The 21646-nt window shown below is 47.9% G+C and overlaps 1 protein-coding gene across 9 annotated transcripts in view; it reads left to right on the top strand.

The window, feature by feature from the left end:
* Window positions 1–21646, top strand: part of SPECC1 (sperm antigen with calponin homology and coiled-coil domains 1) — a 190029-nt gene that overhangs the window by 64510 nt on the left and 103873 nt on the right. Inside the window, exon 1 of one of the 9 annotated variants that reach the window (XM_072938479.1) lies at window positions 15814–16018. The exons of the other annotated variants lie outside the window; for them this stretch is intronic. Within the exon in view, the coding sequence (XP_072794580.1) occupies window positions 15979–16018 (40 nt within the window). The 5' untranslated portion in view covers window positions 15814–15978. Of the gene's footprint in view, window positions 1–15813; window positions 16019–21646 lie in introns of those variants that run through there. 9 annotated transcript variants of the gene reach the window in all.

The following is a 21646-nucleotide window of genomic DNA, read 5'->3' as shown; positions in this document are numbered from 1 at the left end:
GTACAGCCCGGGCACCTGCTTCCTTTTCTCCCTCAGGTGCCCTGCCGTCCTACCTGACAGGCGTGGAGTTTAGGGAATGGGTGGCCCCTTGTGCCGGCGGTGGTCTTCCCTGGGACCCCGTAACTGCTCTTCTTGGGCCCCACAAAGTGCTGAGAGCCCGCCAGAGCGCTAAAGGGGTCCCGCCACCAGATGGCAGCCTCGTCCACAACACTGCCTGGCGCTGGGCATCCCCACCGGACCAGCAGTTTAGGTGCCTGGCTTCAGAAACAGCCCTCCCCATAGTCACTCACCAAGTCTACAAATACTCTTGAGTGCTCACTGTGCGCTGGGCGCTGTTCCAGGCAGCAGGGGGACCCCAGTGAACAGGACAGAGCTCCCTGCGTCCATGGAGCTGCATGAACAGACATGGAAGGAACGCGGTGACCAGCCCAAGACCAGTAGGCAGCACGTGACTGGGGCCAAATGAGGGGGGGGCAGTGGTGGGGGGCATGGGCAGGGGCTGGGGGGCTGGGGAAAGAGGAGTGAAATGACCCGACCTCACTTTGGAAGGGGTGCTTTGGCTGCGTGTGGGGAGTGGATGGATGGAGGGGACCAGAGGCCAGTGCCAGGCCCAGGAGAGAGCCTTTTGAAGGCTGAATAGTATTCTATCCTCTGTCAGCACCACCTTGTCTGCACCCTCCGTCATCAACAGACCAGGGATGAACTGTAACTTCTGGCCGCGTCTGGGGTGACCCGGGTGTGAGGAGCTTTTGAACTTGGTACTTGTGCCAATGAAGTCCTGGATTCGCGGGTGGTACCTGCTGGCTTCACGGCCCTGTATTTCCCAGGGGAGCGTGGCCCTCGGGGCTTGGTGGCTTTCCTGGGTCCTGCCCAGCAGCCAGTGATTCAGGGACGTGGGCAGTCTCCCTGCACCCCCCGCCAGGAATACTGACTTTCTGGCCGAATCTTCCATCCAGAGCCATGGCTGCCTCCCTGGCTCCCTGAGTCTGCGCTTGTGTCTTCCCCGAAAGTCCACTGACTTCCCCCACCTCCTCTTCCCTCCTCGGTTGAGTTTACACCTAGGGGTAAACTTTCATTTTATTTATCTTATTGCTTTTGTGGATGGGATTCCTTGGCCATTGTATTTCTTCTTTAATCTGGAATTCTCCGTGAACTTGCAGGTCATCTCCACACTAGTCGTCCGATTTTACATGTGCTGCTGATGTGAGTGCTCACGGTGTCTTTTTAAAATCAGATGTTTAAAAAAATATTTAATTTGCAACTGACTCCCTCCCTGACTGGCACTAATGGTTTTCAGCTGATTCGCACATGTGTTCCAAGTGGACGGCTGTATCAGCTGCAGATAATGCGCCTTTTGTCTCCTCCCCGGCCCCCAGGCTGTGCCCTTCCTTTCTGATTCCTGCCGAGTCGTGTGTGACCTGAGCTGCGTTAAATGCCGGCCGTGTCCTTGTTCTCACTGTGCTCCGGTTGCTCTTGGTGTTTCCCCATGAAGTCAGATGCAGACAGTTGGCTTGAATAGTCCGTGCTGTGCGTGTTCAGTCCTTGCCTCCCTCTTTTGCTCAGGGTCGTTAGGACTGAGTGATAGATTTATTAAGTGCCCTCAAGGCATTTGCTTATTCCTGTCGTTACTGCTTTTCTCTTTACCCTGGAGTCTCCTTCGGGAAATTCAAATTTGAGTCTATTCAGTCTCCTGGGTGCGTCTTCCACGTCCCATATTTCCCTTGATTGTTTTGATTACTTTCATTCATCCTCTGATTTTTTTTAAGTTTATCATCTAATAAGCTTTGCTTTGTGTTTCTTTCCTTCAACTACTGTGTTTTTAACGTTTAGTCAAATTTCTCTGATCGTGAACTCTTCGTTCTTCATGGCTTCTTGCTCTGGCTTCATAGCTGTAAAAGCTCTTGGAATTTCAGTGAGGATGCAAATTAGAGATTTTCTAAACTTTTCTATTTCTTCCAGGAACTTTGTTTCGTAGGTGCATGTTTCCCTGGGTTCCTCAGATGGCTCCCCTTTTGCAAACAGCCAAGACTGTCCATACAGACCTAGTGACTTTCTAGAGCTGTCCATCTTCACAGAGGGAAGTCCGTGCCCTGTCACGTGCTGGGGGCGGTGTCCACGCCGCTGATTTTCTGTCTTGCTGACTACTCGGGGTAAAGTCCTCAGCAATGCAAAGGGCTGTGTTCCCTTGATTTACGTGTTAGCTGCATTTCTAGAAAATTCAGTGTATAATCATGTGTGAAAACGCTCCTTGTGTTTCTATGTGAAACAGAGTTGGATTCCCAACTCAGATCACTGTAAACAGGATTTTCGCTTCCTGAATGCTGGGTCTCACAAGAAAGGAGAGTGGACAGTGGAAATCAGGCAGACCCCTGGTGTTGCAGGGCCCGCGGCAAGGAGGCAAGTCAGGGCCCACTGTTTATGGGCAATGTTCCAGCCAGGAGTTAAATCTGCTAGTAAAGAAAACCAAGTTTCAGGGAGAGGGTGTAGCTCGGGTAGAGCGCGTGCTTAGCATGCACGAGGTCCTGGGTTCAGTCCCCAGTGCCTCTGTTAAAAAAATAAACCTAATTACCTCCTTCCTCCCCTCCCCCTCCTAAGAAACCCCAAACAGACCAAAACAAAAAAAAGGAAAAGAAATTTCAAGGATTTCTGATGACCTGTTAGGTTGTGGATTTGATGAAAATAATTTTCTGGCTCATTTTCATTGTTTTTAATCAGAAATGAGTGAATTTTGTGTGGCAAATTTTATTCTTTTTCTTTTTTCCTCTCAACTTTTTCTCCCGAGTTCATCTTGGTATTTTGTAATTTCTATCACTTCATAACTTTTCATTATTCTCAAAGATTTTAAAAATGTAATGGTATTCAAAGTGTGCCATTTTTATATAAATTTTCATCAAAATGTAAGCTAAAGTCAATATCAAGGGTAAAAATGTATTTCCCTTATTTTAAATTACCTTTAATGTTGCAATAACTGTAGCTGCATGTGCAGTTGTGAGAAATAATAGAGGAAGACTCCCTGTGTCCTTTACCAGTTCCCCCAACGGTGCCTTCTTGCAGAGCAACAGGACAGTGTCACCAGTGGTACCGACATTCCGTCTCTCTGGCCCCGAGCCATCCTCTCTCAGTGGTCTCAGATTTGCATATATTCAGAATCCTGAAATACAGGGTGTTCCTGAAAGTTTGTTCGGCTGACTGGCTTGCTATCGAAATTTGTTTGTTTGCATATTGGTTTCCAGGTCAAAACTTCGTTGCGTGCTGGGAAGGTACTTTTCCCACTCAGAGTACAGTGCAACGTGGAAGTGCGTTGGCCCTGCTAGACCTTGCTCCGATTGTCTTAATGCTGTTGGAAGGGCTGTTTTTCCTCCTTTGATCAACCCTCAAAGACAGTCCAGCTGAGGTGGTTTTATGCGGTGGGGACGCCTTTCGGGACACTGAGGCAAGAGATGAACAACAAGTGAAATCAGCCTGCATTTGATCATCTGCCCTGTGCGGGAAGTCTGTGTGGGGTTGACGCGGGCGCTCCAGCACATGTCAGCGGTGCACCACAAGACTGTGGGAGCAGTGGCACGGGGGCGGGGGCCGCCCTCCCTGCCGCGTCCCAGCTGCGGGGCCTGAAGCAGACGAACCCGCCCCTGCTCCAGGGAGCAGCCACATCTGTGGGCTTCGAAGCGAAGTTGTGTAGAAAGGCTCCTCGTGCAGCTGCTTCCGCGCGATGAGTTTTCCAAGTGAACCCGTCCCGGCTCCCGGCAGTCCCCGTGTCTCCTTCGAGGCCCTTGTAAGCCATTCCTTTAAAAAATCTGTTCTATCAAATTCTGGTGTTTGGCCAGATAAAAATTTTAACTTGTATTCGTTTTTCTGAGTGGGCTCTGCAATTCCCGTGGCGCCACATGTGAAGAGGGCAGTGACACGTCTGCTCCCCCCCGCCCCATCACCCGCCGTCTGGCACGCGGGTATCCCAGAGACGCCCAGTGTGTTCGGGGACGGGTGCCGCTTCTTGTCCCTGCTGCGTGTGGGGCGGGGGGGACCGGTCACCCCCATGTGCGCAGTGCTCCGGCCGTGGTCCACCCCACTCCCCCTTGTGCGTGCAGTTTCTGTCTCTCTGGGCCCAAGCCATCGCCTCTCAGGAGTGACATAACCATCCACGACCTCATTCAAAGTCCCCTCAGCGTCTGGGGTTGTAATTTCCCAGGGCCGGGGGATTTAAGCTCATTTGGTGGTTTTCTTGGATTTGAGAATACTCTCACTAAAGTCTGACCTGCCCTCTGCAGGGCAAACCATTTTGGGGTGTCCTTGTTTTTTCTCTTTAATTTTTATTTATTATTATTATTATTTTTAATTGAAATATGGTCAGTTACAGTGTGTCAGTCTCCGGTGTACAGCACAGTGTCCCAGTCATGCACACACATATTCGTTTTCATATTCTGTTTCATTAAAGGTTATTACAAGACATTGAGTGTCATTCCCTGTGCTACACTTGGGGTGTACCTGTGAGAGGGGACAGGACAGGTGTGGGGTCTAGAGCAGTGGGCGGGGTGGGCTGGGGGCTTTGCCCTTAACCATTTCCAGCAGATCTCGTCTCCTTTTCAGGGTCAGCTTTTCAGACTTTTTCTTCCAGAGTTCTGCCCACATCACAGCCCCCTCACCCCCCGACTCTGTGTCCTGTTCTTCAGCCGTGGACACACCCTCACAGTCACACTGGTTGTTTGGGAAGCTCCCCCTGTTTTTCTCCCGTCGGCATCATCGTTGCTCATTGTTGGGGGTGCTCAGAATCTCCCCTTTGGAGAAGCATCATGTGTCTCCCTGCCTGTAAGATGAGGTTAATCACACCCCACCTCGGGCAGTTTCGTGGATGAAATGAAACGGCCTCTGGGAGGATCTGAGGGCAGAGGGTGAAATGTAGCTGCGTTTGTAACATGTGCTTTCCCTCAAACCCTCCCCCTTAACGGAACCCCTGGGCTGGGAACTACTGCAGTTCAATAAAACCTCCCTGCCTTGGCCTCCAGGGCGCCTTGCCTGGAAGACAAGGTGTTTTTTTTTTTTCTCCCAAAGTTATCACTGAGTGCACTTGGTCAACAAGTCCTTTTTCAGTCAAAACAAGTCATTTTTAGTCAAATGAGGGCCAGGTTTTGACTTGACATCCAGAGGAATGTTCTAACAGCCAGAGAAGTTCAGGGACACCGCCCCAGTAAATGAGGAATCCTGGTTACCGCTGGGGAGGTGTTACTCTGTGCCGCGCTCCTCGGTGGAGAGGTTTGGAAGTGACAGGATCAGATCTTCGTGAACATCCTTCCCCAGCCGGAAGGGGTTGCCTTTACGCTCAAACACATTTTCCTAGTTGTCTTCCCTCGTAGGAGACAGTCTTCCAGGTACGCGGACTAGAATGTCCCTGATGACTCCCAGACCTGCGTCTCTGCCCCACCTTGCACTGCCTTCCAGAAGCACGCCCCCAGCTGCTGACAGCGTCTCACGGATGTTCTACGTGTGTGTCCATCCGTTTGCTCCTTCAACAAATGCTTAGTGTCCACCGAGTTCCAGGTATCTTCCTAGGTGCCAAGGATGCAGCGTTGAACGAGCCAAGGGAAGCCCGGCCCTCCGGGGTCTTGCGCTGCGTTCTAGTGGGACTGATGGGGAGGACGCTCACCGCCCTGCTGCCCTGGCTCCCCTGCTTCCTCTAGGTCCGACTCCTCAGGACTGCGGCAGGCTCCCTCGCCCAGATCAGCCTTGCTGTTACCTGCCAGCCTCCTTCCCCTCAGTGTGTGATGCTCTCTGTCGCGATGTCTCGTTTCCTCTGGGCTCCCCTGACCCCACCCTGCACAGCGTCTCTCATCTAAAGCACCAACGCTTCCCGGCTGGAGCTGGGCTGTCCTTAACGCTTGCTTCACACTCCTGCCCTGAGTGACGGGGACCAGTTTGGGTCAACTGGTCAACGAAGTTGGTTAAATCAGGGAATCCTAAAAGCAAAACGTACACTCTAAACGTTTTATTTTCACCCACAATGTCCAAGTGCTCCCGCCCGCCACCGTCCACTGCAGAGCCAGGGCGTTTTCTTGGAGTGTGTTAGCATCTCCGCACACCTGGACCTCGCCTCCCGGACTTGCAGTTCTAGTCTCTAGACAGGAGCGAGGGCTTGGGTGCTCCGGAAGAAGAAGATGCCTGCGGGGTCCTCTCTCGGGTTTGCAAACGGACCCCTCATCTCGTGTAGCTGCTTCTGGCATTTTTAAACAGCTCCCTTCATCAAGCCTTTTCAAAGCATTCAGAGTGGCTTTTGAGGAAAGCGTCTCTCTTTGCACTCATATGGCATTGGTTCCCATGATAATTCAGCTATGTAAATAAAATCACTAGTTCGAACATATTCCATATTTGGGGTTGTGACAAACACACAGGCCTCTTGGTACAGGAACGCCCCACGTAGAGGGAGCAGAGGCGCCGAGAGGGCTCATCCCACCCAGGATACTGGTCAGTGCGTCTTATTCACATGGTGACTCGATACCTGTAAAGTGTCAGGCAGCAGGTACATGAGACAGTGCGGTTTGTGCCAGCAGAGTAGCCATCCTGAACTGCAGGTTTCATCAGCCACCCGTCTGCTCAGACACTTCAGGTGCAGCCCTGCTGGGCCGCAAGAGGGACTGGGGCAAACCTCTTCCTCCATCCAGCGTGACCCCTGCAGCCCCATCTCCACCCTGTTGGTGCCCTGAGCTCCAGTCCCAGGCGCAGGGACACACGCAGGACATTCTCACCATCAAGCCTTTGTTCCCCTGGATGAACACAGGCACAGCCCAGCTGCTGGGGGCCGCATCTGGGGACACACATGTCCTGCCAGGCACCTGCTCCTCCAGCCACAGAGGGACCAGCTCCAGCCTGTAGGCAGCATCTCCTCCTTGAAGTCTTTCTCGATCTCACAACAGGATGTGCTTTTCCCCCTTTCAAATGCATGCTGCCTTTGTATTCCCGTCAGGGCCTCACGGGTCCCGGCCTGCGCTGTCCCTCCTTCCTGCCCAGTCATTGTCTGTGGCTTTGCATGGAGCCGGGTGTGGGAGCTGCCATCAGCGTGTTCCGGAAGCAAGTCCATCTATCTCTCTCCCCCTTTATCTCATCTTCAAAGCCTATGTCTTCCCAGCCTATCTTCTCAGCAGCGAGGCATCCCCCCAGGATTCAGTCACGCTAATTGATTCAGAATGAAGACGGGGCTCTTTTTAGTTCAGAAATAATTCATAGTCTTGAAGGCTCATCCATTTATCTCCCTTGATTTAAAAAAAAACCCAGTCTTATTGAAGTATAATTTACATATCATCACATTCACCCGTTTGAACCGTGCAAGCCGCTGGTGTTTAGTAAGCGTACAGCCGTCCACCGTGATGGAGCTTCAGAAGACTTTCAGAAAGGTCCCTCGTGCCGATTCCAGTCAATTCCGGTGCCCCCGCCCCACCCCGGGCTCCAGGCAACCACGACAGAGCCTCCCTCGACTTTTCCTGCCACCTTTTCATCACTGGAGAGGTTTTTAGACCAATAGACATGCTGTTTGCCTGGGGAACTTTTCTTCTGGTCCAGTTACTGAACTTTGTTCATTTGCCTCCCTTTGACTTTCTCCCTGCGTTTAAGTTTCTCTTGGTTTTCTTCGTGTGACTCTTGTCTCTGCTAAGCAGGTTGGCCTTCGACTTGTTAAGAGAGTCAAGGCTTCCCCACTCCTTTAGAGTATGGAAAACGTGAAGAGCGTCATGTACAAAACAGGTCCCTAGCCCCTCCGAGGCGTGGAAAATCTGATCTCCTGTTATATTCAGTATAGGGCACAAAATGCCACGTTAGTGTTTTTGGTAACATACAGTTTGTGTTAAGAAAAATGACATTGTTTTTTTGAAGATGATCAGCGCTTGATAGCTTTAAAAATCCTTATCATGTAGAAAAGTACAAAGAACGTGAAAGCATGACCCAGACAGAACCCAGCTCTCAGAAGCAACCAGCAGTAAACGAGAGTGGTCTTCTTTCCTAACACCCCTCTCAGCAGAGATACAGCGAGAAGGACCGTCGCTGCTAGGCCTGCCAGGCCGGGCGGCAGCTCTGGGTCCAGGGCCCCCGGCCAGACTCGGGCATCCTCAAGGGCAGGCCCTTGGCAGGGCAGCATCCGACCACACCGGGCACAGAAGCAAAAGACACCTGCGGCGCTGGCTGGGTGGCAGGCTTGGCCTGTCTGCAGTGGGGATGAAGGTCGAGTTATAGTAATAAATGATCAGAGCTAGAAAGATACCTTTTCATACTGTTAACTCGACCCCATTTGTGCTCCTGGACTCGGCAGCCTAGGGAACCTTACGTGCCACCAAGACGCCGGTAAATGTTCAGCCTTGGCTTGTCTTTCACATATGATGTGAACTTCAGAATCCTGAGGCCAGTCATGAGTTTTTATTATTTACACGAAGCTCCGTGGGCAGTGGTGGGTGGGTAACAGAGCTCTGAGGCTAGGGGGAGGGGAGCGTGACACGGGCACTCAATGAGTCTGGCGGAGACGGGGACGGACAGTGGGAATTTTGTTGGATGGGGTTTGCCTTGCTGATGATCTCATCTTCTTTCACTTAGATTGTAGCGATGTTACTTATATTTAAGTTGAGCCCTGTTGAAGATTTTTTTAATTAAAAAATGTGTTTTCTGTAACCCAGGAAGGGTTTTCAAGATTTTCTCTCGGAGTTTACAATTACTTATTACAAGAAACTTTGCTTTTCTGAATCCTGAATCCTGAATTAGTGGCTTCACTTTGAAGATTCTGGGCTCGGCTTCTCTCTGAGGCAAAGAGGTAGAAAAAGAAAGAGTAAGTCCTTTGGAGGCAACGGGCCTGACTTAAACCCCTGCTCCTTCCTTTTCACCTGTAGGTCCTTGGCAGGCTAGCTAGTCTCTTTAACCTGAATCCCTGACTTGAGAAAAAGAGCCATGAGGTCAGACCCTGTCTGACTCAGCGGGACTTCCACATGCCGGAAGCGTACCATGCAGTATTAACAAAACAAAAGGTGGGTAACTCAGAGGTGGTCTAATCTGGGGACACAGTGATGTCGTGGAGGAGCCAGTTCTTTCCGTCTTTCTGGTCTACCCTTTGCATCGTGTGGACAGAGCCCTCTGGCCAGCTCCCCTCCCTGTCTGAGTGGAGTTGGCTGCTGTAATTCTGCTGAGCGCGAGCAGAGGACAAAGTCCAGTGGAGGAAAAGGGCATCTCTTCCAGTGTGTCCCCTTCAGGGCAAGAAAGCTTTCCCCAGCCCTCCCACCAGGCCTCCCCCAGCCACCAGCAAGGAAAATGGAGTCGCTGTGATTGGCTTAGACTATGTCACTAAGAGTCACTCCTGAGCTAAGAACAGTTTGACCTTCCATCAATGTCCTGTCTCACATCCATGGAGCTCTTCAGCAAGAAAGGAGGAGGGAACAGCTGACAGACAGGTAGTCCCCAGTGACTGTTAGACCTGTGTTGGGGTGTTACTTTAAGTCTGAGGTCATTATTTGAATCCCGATTGTCTTTAAAGGAACAGACTTTATTTTTTTCATTTTTCATTTTTATTAGGTAAAATTGATACAATTTGACTGTACATATACAATATGTTACATGGAAATATATATATAATATACTGAACATTTTTTACATATATTACTGTTCATTGTTTTTAAGAACAGTTTAGAGCTTTAGTTTTTTAAACTTACATAGTTATCAAAGGAATAAAGCCAACCACAAAATAAGAATCAATAGAATGCAGTAATCCAGTCATAAAGGACAATCAGATGTGCTCACACATATTCAAGAAATCAATCATCTAAGTTGTAAGTAGTTCATTTGTGTCCTTTTTTTTTTTTCAGATTCCACATTTGAGTGATATATGGTGTTTTTCTTTCTCTTTCTGGCCTACTTCATTTAGAATGACGATCTCCAGGTCCATCCAGGTTGCTGCAAATGGCATTATTTTATCATTTTTTATGGCTGAGTAGTGTTCCATTGTGTAAATATACCACAGCTTCTTTATCCAGTCATCTGTCGATGGACATTTAGTTTCTATGTCTTCGCTGTTGTAAATAGTGCTGCCATGAACACTGGTATGCATGCATTTTTCTGAATTAAGTTTCCCTCTGGGTATATGCCCAGGAGTGGGATTGCTGGATCATATGGTAAATCTATTTTTAGTTTTTTGAGGAATCTCAGTACTGTTTTCCACAGTGGCTGCACCAGACTACATTCCCACCAACAGTGTAGGAAGGTTCCCTTTTCTCCACAGCCTCTCCAGCCGTTTACCTTTCATGGACTTTTGAATGATGGCCATTCTGACTGGTGTGAAGTGATACCTCATTGCGGTTTTGATTTGCATTTCTCTGATAATTAGTGATATTGAGCATTTTTTCACGTGCCTGTTGCCCATTCATGTCTTCCTTGGAGAATTGCTTGTTTAGGTCTTCTGCCCATTTTTGGATTGGGTTATTTGTTTTTTTCTTATTAAGTTGTATGAGCTGTTTATATATTCTGGAGATTAAGCCCTTGTCAGTCTCATCTTTTGCAAGTATTTTCTCCCATTCTGTAGGTTGTCTTTTTGTTTTGCTTATGGTTTCCTTTGCTGTGCAAGAGCTTATAAGTTTAATTAGGTCCCATTTGTTTATTTATTTTTTAATAAGTGTTAAGAATTAATATCTTGGTAGTGAGATGTTTATGTACATTTGTAATTATTTCTTTTGAATAAATTCCTAGAAGAAGAATTGCTAAGTTTAAGGATATGCACATTTTTTTTCTTGTTATGTTTTCTGATCATGAAAGTAAAACATGTTTATTGTTAAGGCATTAGCAATACTTGCTATAGAAAAAGCAACTCCTGTATAACTCTGTTTTTTGGAATTACTTGGTTATTTGTTATTTGGTTATTTGTAGTAATTTGCTACATACATGTCCAATTTCACTTTTACACATATTAATATGTACAATATAAGAAAGCATTAAAAATATTGCCATGTAGATATTATTTTATTGTATAAATGCCTAAATGTAAGGAGGTTCTTATATTCAATGAAGATTCCTAAAAACCCTTTTTTTGGTCTTCCTTAAATATCCATTTCAAATATAAATGAAATAGAAAATACATAATTTTAAAATTAATTTTTGTAAATTGAAGTCTAGCCAGTTTACAACGTGTCAATTGCTGGTGTACAACATAATGTTCCAGTCATACATAGATATCGATATGCATATATTGGTTTTCATATTCTTTTTCATTATAGGTTACTATAAGATACTGAATATACTTCCCTGTGCTAGAAAATACATAATTTAAATGTCTAATTTATCAATTTAGTTACACCCTTACCTTTGAAATCACACCTTAGATAAATATAATCATTTAGAATTACATCGTTGCTCTTTTAAACAAGCGTCATAGGCACCTAGGACCACCCTAGAGCATTTTTGAGGTCATTTAGCACGGGTTGTGGAACTTAGCGCGCCACCTCCCTGGGGCTCCGGATGATCACTCTGAGTCCCTTGGAAATTCCGTCCTATTCACGTAACCTTGGGTGGGTGGCTGTCATTTACCCCGAGTTGTGATTCCCACAACCTGTTCTGAGGCTCTCTTTAAAAGCTGTGTTTTCAGTGAGGGCGAATGCTGCGCATCGTGAGGTCACGCCCTCAGGAATGATCACAAGGAGTGTGTTCAGTTTCTCTATCTCCTTTCAAAACCGCGTGACCACGTTAAAACTAGCATTGGTCCAGGCTGTTTCAGGAAGTCTTCCATAAATAGTATTTAACGCTGATTGGATCCTGGTGGTTTTTGAAAAAAAGAAAAAAAGAAAGAAAACAAAGAACTTTGGAGACAGGGAAATTTTAGTACAGACTGTATACTGTATCATATTTTGAACATATGATTTTCCGTGGGTGTGATAAGGCTGCTGCAGGAGAGTGCTGCCGGGGGTCATGCTGGAAGTACTTGGAGGTGAAGCGTCATGGTGTCGGCATCGTGCTCTCAAAGGAATCGATGGGACGGAAAACGGAGAGGGGTGGAGAGAAGTAAAGGAGATAAAATGTATCATTGGTAAATGCAGGTGAACAGAGGTGCAGTTGTGGTGTTCTCCCCACACTTTTCCATGAATTTGAAAATGTTCAAAATGAAAAGATGAACAATAAAGAAGGCGTTCCCCCTTCAGCATTATAAAAAATATTCATCCATGTTTATTTCTGGGATTTCTATCTTTGCGTATTTTACACTTAAATTTATATTTTTGACATAAAGAGTGAGATACAGCCCGCATTCCACTTGAAGTGCTACTTCATGTTAAATTCTTTTAAATCTGTTTTTTGGGGAATTTCCGTTCTGTTGTAACCACGCTGTTTTTCTGATGTAATGTTATGGCATGTTTTTATTTCTAATAAGACAAATCTCTCTTCTTCATTCTCTCTCTTCCAGATTTTCTTAGATTTTCCCATGCTTTTATTCCTCCAGGTGAACTTTGGAATTAAATGCATGACATTCATGATTCATTTGAATTTTGTTAAAATTAAACATTAATTATTTGGGCATACTTGATTTTTAAAAATAATGTTTAGTCTTATTATTTCAACAACAAGGATTTCTCTGGATATCAAAGAACCCCTCAGGTGAACTGATGGCTATTTTGTTTGAGAAGTTAGCTTTTTCGTTGATTATAGAGTAAATAAATATGTTATTTACTTCAGTATTTATTAGAGTTTATGGAGGCAAAAATGACTAAGACAGCATCACTGCTACTCAAAGAGTTCATAGTCTTCTAAAGAAGACTAGTTTACATAGTGTGGTTTTGTGGGAACATACACATATTTACAAGGTATGGAAGTACCGTAGGGGATTTAATTCTGGCTGGGGTGGGCAGGCTCCCTGGAGGAAGCGATGCTGGACCAAGAATTTAGAAGAAAGGACAGGCATTTGCCAGGTGGCCAGGTTAGAAGGGTACCACATCAGAGGGCACATCGCAGAAAGGAAGGCACCGAGGCCCGAGGCAGTGGGGTGTTTTCCAGGCACCACAACTGGCCATGTCGCTGGGAGATAAAGGGATGGTGTACTTTTGTAAGATGAGGCTGAATTGACAGGTGTGGAGGTGGGGTACAAGATTACACTGTAGGGAAGAACTGGGGACTTTATCCTAAGGGTAGAGGGAAGCCCTGGGGAGCTTTTAAGCAGGGGTGTGATAAAGTTGGATTTGCCTTCTTTTTTTTCCCTCCAATTTCACACTGAATCTTTTTTTAATTGAAGTATAGTTGGTTTACAACGTTGTGTTAATTTCTGGTGTATAGCACAGTGATTCAGTTGTGTGTGTGTGTGTATGTACCTTTTCATATCCTTTTTTATTATAGGATATTGACTATAGTTCCCTGTGCTATACCAAGGACCTTGTTGTTTATCTTGCATCCTTGATAAATCGAGGTGGGGAGGGGTTTGAGCAAAACTGGGAACCCCAAGTCAGTGGGAAGCTGATGCTAATTCATCCTTGTGAGAATGAAAGGCCCAAAATAAACAAGTTCCAGCAAAGATGAGAGAGACAACATTACAACGATGTTACGGAGATAAAATACACACAGGACTTGAGTAAATATTTTAGACTATAAAAGAGCCATAGTTGTCGGGGATGTATCTTGGGTTGGTATCTTGTCCAGTTTTCATAAAGGGATGCACGTTCACTGCATAACACTTGATGGGATTAATGAGATGGCCCATCAGGTTCCGAGACTCTCTGGACCAGTAGGTAACTGTTCCATAAACTGAAGCTCCGTCACTGTCACAGTATTCACAAACTCAGCCTTTGTCTTTTGCTCCATAAGTATTTTGGGACGTTGACCATCTGTTTTGGGCTTTTTCTTCGTCTTTTGATGGGGACTTGTACTTGACCTCATATGCGTCTCTGCTCTAAAATCTTCCTTATGTCATGTATCTTCCTTAGTCTGTTTGCTCCGGTGTGTTCTGTGTTGTGCCAGGTTTCGTAGGTTACAGAAACAGAACTATGACTTCTGGCTCTGACCAACTAGTTTTGTTGGAGAAACTGCCTTGTGGCACTATTACTGAAAGTAAGTAATGTGTAAGAGCTGACTTGTTTATGGTACAGCCATTCTCCGCTCTCATGATGTTTGGAGAGACAGTAAACCAATAAACAAGTATATTGTCTACTACATGGTAGTAAATGTTACAAAGGTCAACAAAGCAGAGGAGTGTGTGTGTTGAGGGTCTGATTAACTATTTTGTGTGGTGTAACAAGAGAAGCCCCCCTTAACTGAATGAATGAAATTTGACCAGAGACCGAAGAAGTGAGAGCAAGTGAACCATATGGTCTATGTAATGTAGGAATGTGGGGAAAGGCTTTCCAGGCAGAGGGAACAGCAAGTGCAAAGGCCCTGGGGTGGGAACAACTGAGCTGGTTTGAGGAGCAGTGTGAGAGGGGAAAGGCGAGTCCCCTGGTGGAGGGAGGGGCCTTAGAAGCCATTATCAGGGCTTTGGCTTTTCCTCTGAGTGAGACATCAAGCCATTGGAGTGTGTGAGTAGAGGTGTTGTATGATTTGACCTGCGTTTTAGAATTGTCACTCTGTTGTGTAAAGATTACAGGATAAAGAGGCAGGGCAGAAGAAGGGAGACTGGCTGGGAGGCAGCTGCCGTCGTCCTGGTCAGTGATGCTGTGGTGGTGAGGAGCACTGAGATACGGTGGCATTTGCCACATATATCTCGACATATTCCATTTACTGAGATGGAAAGACTACGTGAGACATGGATGGAAGAAGTCTGGAATTCAGTTTTGTTCCCGTTAACCTGAAGATGCATGTTAGGACATCAAAGAGGAGGTGTCAAGAAGGTAGTTGGATAGGGGAGTCTGGAGTTCAGAAGGTAGGACTGGGCCGAAGGTATACAGGTGGTATTTAAAAGCCACAGGTTGGCTGCGATGAGCAAGTCAGACAGAGGCGATGACTAGATTGGACAGAGATGACCGAGCTTTAGGGCACTTGGGGTCTAGAGGTCAAGGAGATGAGGAGAAACCAATGAAGGGGACTGAGACGAGGACTGGGGAGGTGGGCAGAAAACCAGGAGAATGTGGTGTCCCAGAAGCCAAAGGAATAAACTGCTGTGACCCGATGCTGAATGACAGCTGAGGCGGACCAGGGTTCAGGTGATGCAGGAGACGGGGCCAGTCCGTCCCGTTCATGTTTTTACTTTCCATGAGATACTTTTTGCTGCAGGACTTAAGTGAGTTCTAAGCATTTCACTGTGTGGCTAACCATGAAAGTCGTTCGGGATAATTTCCATAAGTCAGTCATTTCTGATAGCAGTTTCTGTTTAGGATTGGCATGAATTTTTATAACGAGTGGCAGTATTCATCTTGGAACGCCGTTAAGTCTTCGTTAAAGCGTTTTCTTCACCACCTCCGTCCCTCAAGTTGTTTGTTCGTCTGCTCATTCATTCCAAAACGGACTAATTACCAACACCCCAAAATACTGAGGAAGCGCCTGTCGCATGCTAACCCCAGGTTTTCCTGAAGGACCGCGCCTTTCTCGGGACGCTCGGCCTCAGCCTCCCCGCAGCGGGGATTTTCCAGGCCGGTGTCCAGCTGCAGTTCGCGGCGTCCGCCCCTAGAGGCAGGAAGTCGGGCAGCGGGCGCGTCCCTCCCCCGCCTGGGAGGGACCCCTCGGATGCTCAGGGACGACATGCAAATCAGGTGGGCCGGCGGTATGCAGATGAGGTGGGTGGGCGGTATGCAGATACGCAGGCCGTGTCGGGCCGGCTGGCCGCCCGAGCCGAGGTGGGCGGGCCCGCGAGGGGCGGTATGCAGATGAGGTGGGCGGGCCGCATGCAGATGAGCGGGCGCGGAGCGGCCGGGCGGCCGCGGGGACTGGAGGCGCCGGCCCTTTCTTTGACTGGAGCGGACCCGCCGGACGCAGCTGCCTCGCCAGTCCGGGCCGGCGCGAGCTGCCGCTCGGTGGACACGCCGTCCGAGGCGGCCAGCCGGCCGCGGCTCGAGGCGGCCGAGCATGGGCAACCACTCGGGGCGGCCCGAGGACCCCGAAGCAGGTCTGTGCGGTGGGCGGGGGTCGCCGCGCCCCCTCCCGCCGGGCGCCCTTCCCCCACCGCCTCCGCCGGGCCGCGCCGCCCGCGGGCGCCGAGGGGCGCGCGGAGCCGCGAACTTCCCGGCCGCGAGTCCCGCCTCTGGAATGCGCCCGGGGCTTGTGCAATCACCTGTGCCCGCGCCGCGACGAGGAAGTGCCGCCGGCTCACCTGGCGCCCCGGGGGCGCGGGGCCGGGGGCGGGCCGCCGGCGGGCCGGGCGCGCGGGCGCTGGGCGCGGACTCCCGGGGCTCCGGCCGCGCTTCTGGTCCTTCCTCGTCCCTGTGCGTGTCGCACACTTTCCAGAGTCCCGTGGAAGGGGCGGCCCGTCAGCAGATCTGTTACTCAGCCTCAGGCCCGCGGCCGGGTTGTGACTGTCTCTTACTCAGAATAGCCGGGGCTTATTCTGGGATACCAGGCGCTTCTCTGGTTTATCAAAATTTTATTTCCTCCAACTGAGCGAGCTCGGCGGAGAGTCAGCTGGCCTCTGGGTTTCATGTCCCGGTTGGTCCTCCTGGCCTCCCACACAGATTTAGATGCTGGTGACCACAGGGTTGCATTTAAAAACAAGACGGAACATTTCTGTACCGTCGCAGAGGCGAATGGGATTTAATTTGGCCTCCAAGGTGCTCCCTGGCTGGTTTGGGAGAGATGGTAAACCTAGGGCTGGAGGCCTGGGCTGGCAGGTGACAGGTGTGTGTATCTGTGGTAAAGTCAGAACGCTAAATACTTTTCCAGGGAGTCATTCTTAAATCTGAATTTGAATGAGGAAATTGAAGCCCTAAGAGGTGGAGCGACTTGTCCAGGTGACAGGCCTGGAATGGGGGGCGGAGCTGTCACTAAGACTTGGGTCTCTTAGCCTGCATCCTCTGTTCACTCACTGTGGCAGGGAGGCCACCCGGGGCAGGCCGTGACCTTGCGGCTGGGTGGAGGTGGGTGCCTCCCAGGCAGTTGTGGGACGTTGGACTGGCAGAGCAACCAGGATGGAAAACTCCAGAGATGGGGTCACTGCATGGATTACATAGGGGTGACTCTAAACTACACAGCACCTACCCAAACTTCTTGGGGTGAAATAGGCAATATTTGCAAATTAATGCCTTTGTCCTAAACAGCCCCATGATAAACGACTAGGTAGAGGATCTGTAACATTTTAAGAGCACCTCTCACTAGCCCATACCTGCCCAGGTATTGTGAAAACCCCTGTGTGCTTTCTTTAGTGTCAAAACTGTGAAGACACTGCCCGCTTGCTAGAGTTTTTGAGTTATTTGGGTGCTTGTATTCCAGTTTCTAAGTGACCTTGCTTTTTAAAACACTAATGGATAGGGGATGGAAAGAACACTATGCCAGTGCTTTATTTTGCTGCATTTTTCGAAGAGGGCGTATAGTTTCAGAATGGGAACTCAGTCTGATTAGCTGCCAGTAAGGAGACCTGATTATAAAGTCTCAGGAAAGACTTTAAATGCTAGGCTGTTGTTAGCTGAAAGTGTGTGTATAACTTTGAGTGACCTCAGGGCTGTGATGAAAGGCTATAGACTGTACCTAGGAGACCCTGGGAACAGAGTTTTGTTAAAGATTCGCATATCCGCTGTCTGCATTACCGTGCACAGGGCTGGGATGTGGTGGGGGCCTCCCACTGGCAGTGGTGGAACCCTGGACTAGGATCAGAACAAGTGCTTCAGTGGGTCATCGGAGCAAGGGGCCCAAAGGGGCATGGTAGAGGTAAGGGGGAAACAAGGGGGCTGGAGGAGGCAGAGCAAGACCCAAGTCTGATTTTTCACGGTTCCTGGGTCATGTCAGTTTTGTCCTTGTGGGGTGCAGACCCTTCAACAGCATTGGGAATGAAAGAGTGTTCTTGGAGAGTACCCCCTGAGAAAGACCAAAGGGGTAGGAAGCAGAATGGGCCAGGAAGGCCTGTAGACCATGGTGCAGACGCAACACCCAGACAGGAAGGGGAGGCGGCGGCCGTTTGGGCAGAGAACCGTGCGGGTCTGACCAGGCCCTGGCAGCTGCCTGGGGTGCCCAGAGCAGACCGGCTGTTAAAGGAGTCCCGAGTCAGGCGGAGGTGGCCAGTCCCTTGTCCTGTGGCTGGGTCAGTCCTTGCTGGAGGCTGCCTGGGAGGAATGTGCCCTTCAGCTCAGAGGCCAAGCTGAGTCTTGGTGGCACTAACAGCTGGAGGTGTCAGCTAACGGCAGCCCTTGCAGCTGAACGCCAAGTTCTTTTCTCGAATAGAGATCCAGGCAGCACACCTCGTGGCTGACTCCCATGGGACCTCAGTTGCTTGGACGGGGAGGGGCTATTTAAAGGGCAGATGAGGTAAAATCCCCATCTCAAATCCTGCCCTACCCCCGCCCCCGCCCTTTGTGGAGTCTGCCGTCCTCTTGAGTTGAGTCATCATGACTTACTGTGGTATCAGAGGATGGACAAGAGAAATAGACCAAGTAAAAGACTTGATCATTTGTGTGAATGAGGGCAGCTGGAATCAGAACGTGTTGATGACCATATCTCTTACCTCCTGGAAGGTCCCAGTTAACGATCCTTCCGTTTCCAGGCAGGTTGTCAGTGCCTGCATTGTCAGAGAGGGTTGCCATGTACAGTTGTGCAGGTTGTGCACTGTTCAAAGGAATAAAGCAATGAGTGGGCCCAGGTGGGGTTGTAGCAATCCAGAGGAAGGGGTGCCATTTTGCAGTTTTGCCTTTGTATGGTCATGCAAAGGTGCCCAGTATTTTAAAGGAGGCCTCAGTAGAAGGTGAGCTTAGAAGGCTTTTCCCAGCCTCACTGCTAGCTGCTAGCTGCTTACTATTTGCTTTAAATTTGCATTCACGTGTTTAAAAAATGGATACAAACCACAAGACACAAAGTAAAAGCTTCTACCCGTACTCCTTCAGGTACCACTCTGGATTAGTTATAGTTAATGCTAACTGTGGTTAAAGACGAATCCCAAAATGGCCTCTTAAGACAGTAAAAGTTGCTTTCTCCCCGTTGGGGAGTTGCGAGCTGTCCGGGGAGTGGTATGATTGTTGAAGACTCAGGCTGGTGAACGTCCACCTTCAGTGTCTGGCTCCCCAGCTGGCAGTCAGGAGAAGGGAGAGGGCGCGGAGCATCCCGCAGGAATTGTAGGGCCGCCCGGAAGTGGTGCCCATCCTTCCTGCCCCTCCCTCTGGCCAGACTCTGCCTGGGTGCTGAGGGCTGGGAGGAGGGCCAAGCAGAGGGCAGCACGGATGTGATACCCATGCTCAGCCACATTTGTGTCAATATTTTCTTATGTTAGTCAGAAGAAGTGAAAGGCATGTATGTAGTTTACAGCCATGAACCCACGACTTAGATTCAACGATTAACACTTCACTATGTTTGCTTTTCTCCTTATTTTTATCCTACTGTCCATCTGTCAGTCCCTCTTATTTTTTAATGCATTTCAACGAAATGGTGGTTATCTCTGTAATTCAACCTGATGTGCTGTACCTCTGCTGCTTTCTTGATTTATTAGCTTTCAAGGCTGTCTACCAACCCTCACTGTGAAAGCTGAGGGATTAAGTGCATTTTTACTGCTCTATTCCTCCCCTCCCCGATTCCTGCAAGTCATACTTAAATTTTCTAAATCTGTTAGTGGAGTAATATGTTAATGGTGGAATACAGGTCTTGGGTGTACAGTTGTTCACTGTGAAATTCTTTTAACTTTGCTATGTGAAATTTTCATTCAGAAAACTTTAAAATGGGCTACCTGGACACACAGGCTCTGAAGCACAAGGCGAACACGGCAGTGTTTGTATGTGAGAAGTTAATTGTGTAGTAGGTGGTGAGTCTGTAGCTGTGCTGCGCCCTTAGCAAGATCCAGTTTAATTCAAGGTGATCTTCTGTGTACAAGAGTATAAACTTTTTTTGTGCTTTTATTTTTCAGTTGTGAGAACAACTTATTGGTATGTTCAACAGATTTAGGTGTGCAGAGACATGGATAAATCACTGATATATACCTTAGAAAGAATGCTTAAAAAGAACTTTAAAAATTCTAAGGAAATCTCTTGTTTATCACCTGTCTTTCTTGACTAGCCAGCTTTAAACAGAGCCCTTGGGGAGGTGAATGAGGGTGTACCATCCCTAAGCTTCTCCTACCTTTTCGCTACATCCTCTGTACCCTGCTGTTGGTCTACCTCTGAAATTCTACATGGCTAGAATGTTCTGTTTCATAATCAGTATTACTGAAATCTTCTGTGTGTTGTTTTAGGTTGATTCTAAAAATTGAAAACCAATCAGCATTTAAAGTATTAGGGTCCCATGTATATAATGTCCTGGAGAACCAGGGAGTGCCTTTAGATGCAGAGAAAAAGACATGTGCTCTCACGTCGCTTAACTTGTCCTCTGTGACAGACAATATTACTTTAAAACGGAAAAAGAAGGAGTAAAGAGTTTGGAAAAGAGTTGGTACAAGTATTATAGTTATTTGCTTTAAAAATTGCCTTAACATTGTTACCCTGTTGTCCAGCTTCTCAATTTTACAAATTGCTCTAGAGAATTCATTTTCTTCTTGGAGCTAGAAAGGGTGATGGTTGAGAGTTCGGGCTCTGGAGGCAGATGCCATTTTTGTCACAGGTGGCTCTGAGACTTTGGGCGAGAGATTCAAGCTCCTGGAACCATCGGTGTTTCCGCCGAGCAAAGAGGGTAGGGGTGCAGCCTGCCTCGGAGGGCTGCCGGGGTCGTTCCCAGATTGAGACACACGGTGGGTCAGAATGAGCCGCGCCCTGACGCTTTCGTTGCTACTGTTCCCCGCCTTCCGACTTGGCCTTTAGGTTTGAACTCGGTTGCCTCTGGTCCTGTCTCGCTCTTGGGAGAGCTCACTACTTCTTGAATCCTTTTTCTCCTTTTGCATTCCCTTTGCTTTGGTTGGAGTATTTTCTGTGATTCCCTGTCACCACACTTTTCCATAGTCTACCACTTCTGTATTCACCTTCTTCGTTTTCCTGTTGACTTTTACAATGTCATCACTTGTATTTTCTATTTCCTCTGTTTTGTCTTATTCTGGAAGTTTGGGGCTTGGGGGTAAGTTGGGGGTGGGAGGAGTTGGTTGGGGGCTTGAGCAAATGAATTAATGGCCTCTGTTGTCGTTAATTTTGAATTTTAAGGACTCATCAGAGTTTTTACAATATTCGCAAGGAAGAGAATGTAGCATGCGTTTTTCTCAGATGTATCTTGTTCCACAGAAGAGTTTCAGATGCTTTGGAAAATGCACCCTTTTAGGATTAAGAAGATGTGTGTATCGAAGATCAATGATAACACATAGTAAAAAAATATAAGTAATAGCAGATGTCTGTGGATAATGGATGTGAACGGGTTAAACTCATTTTAAAAAAGGAGCCTCCTCCTCTAGATTAAATCAGAAAACGATGTTTGAATGATCCAGAAAAGCATATTCAGATGTTCCTTTGATTTTTTTAAATTAAGTCAACAACAGTTGTGAATAATAAAAACCTGTTTTTTTTTAAGCTTTCAGGTTCAGCACCTTGTTATTGTATTTATAAGTTCAGAGAAATTTAGTAATCATTGCTTAAGGAGATCTTTGATTAATATTCGATCCCATTTATAAACTTAGTTAATAAATTTTAAA

This window comes from Vicugna pacos, chromosome 16 (genome assembly GCF_048564905.1).
Source record: "Vicugna pacos chromosome 16, VicPac4, whole genome shotgun sequence".
In the NCBI taxonomy this organism is placed as follows: Eukaryota; Metazoa; Chordata; class Mammalia; order Artiodactyla; family Camelidae; genus Vicugna; species Vicugna pacos.
This window is presented reverse-complemented; position numbering and strand designations above follow the sequence as displayed.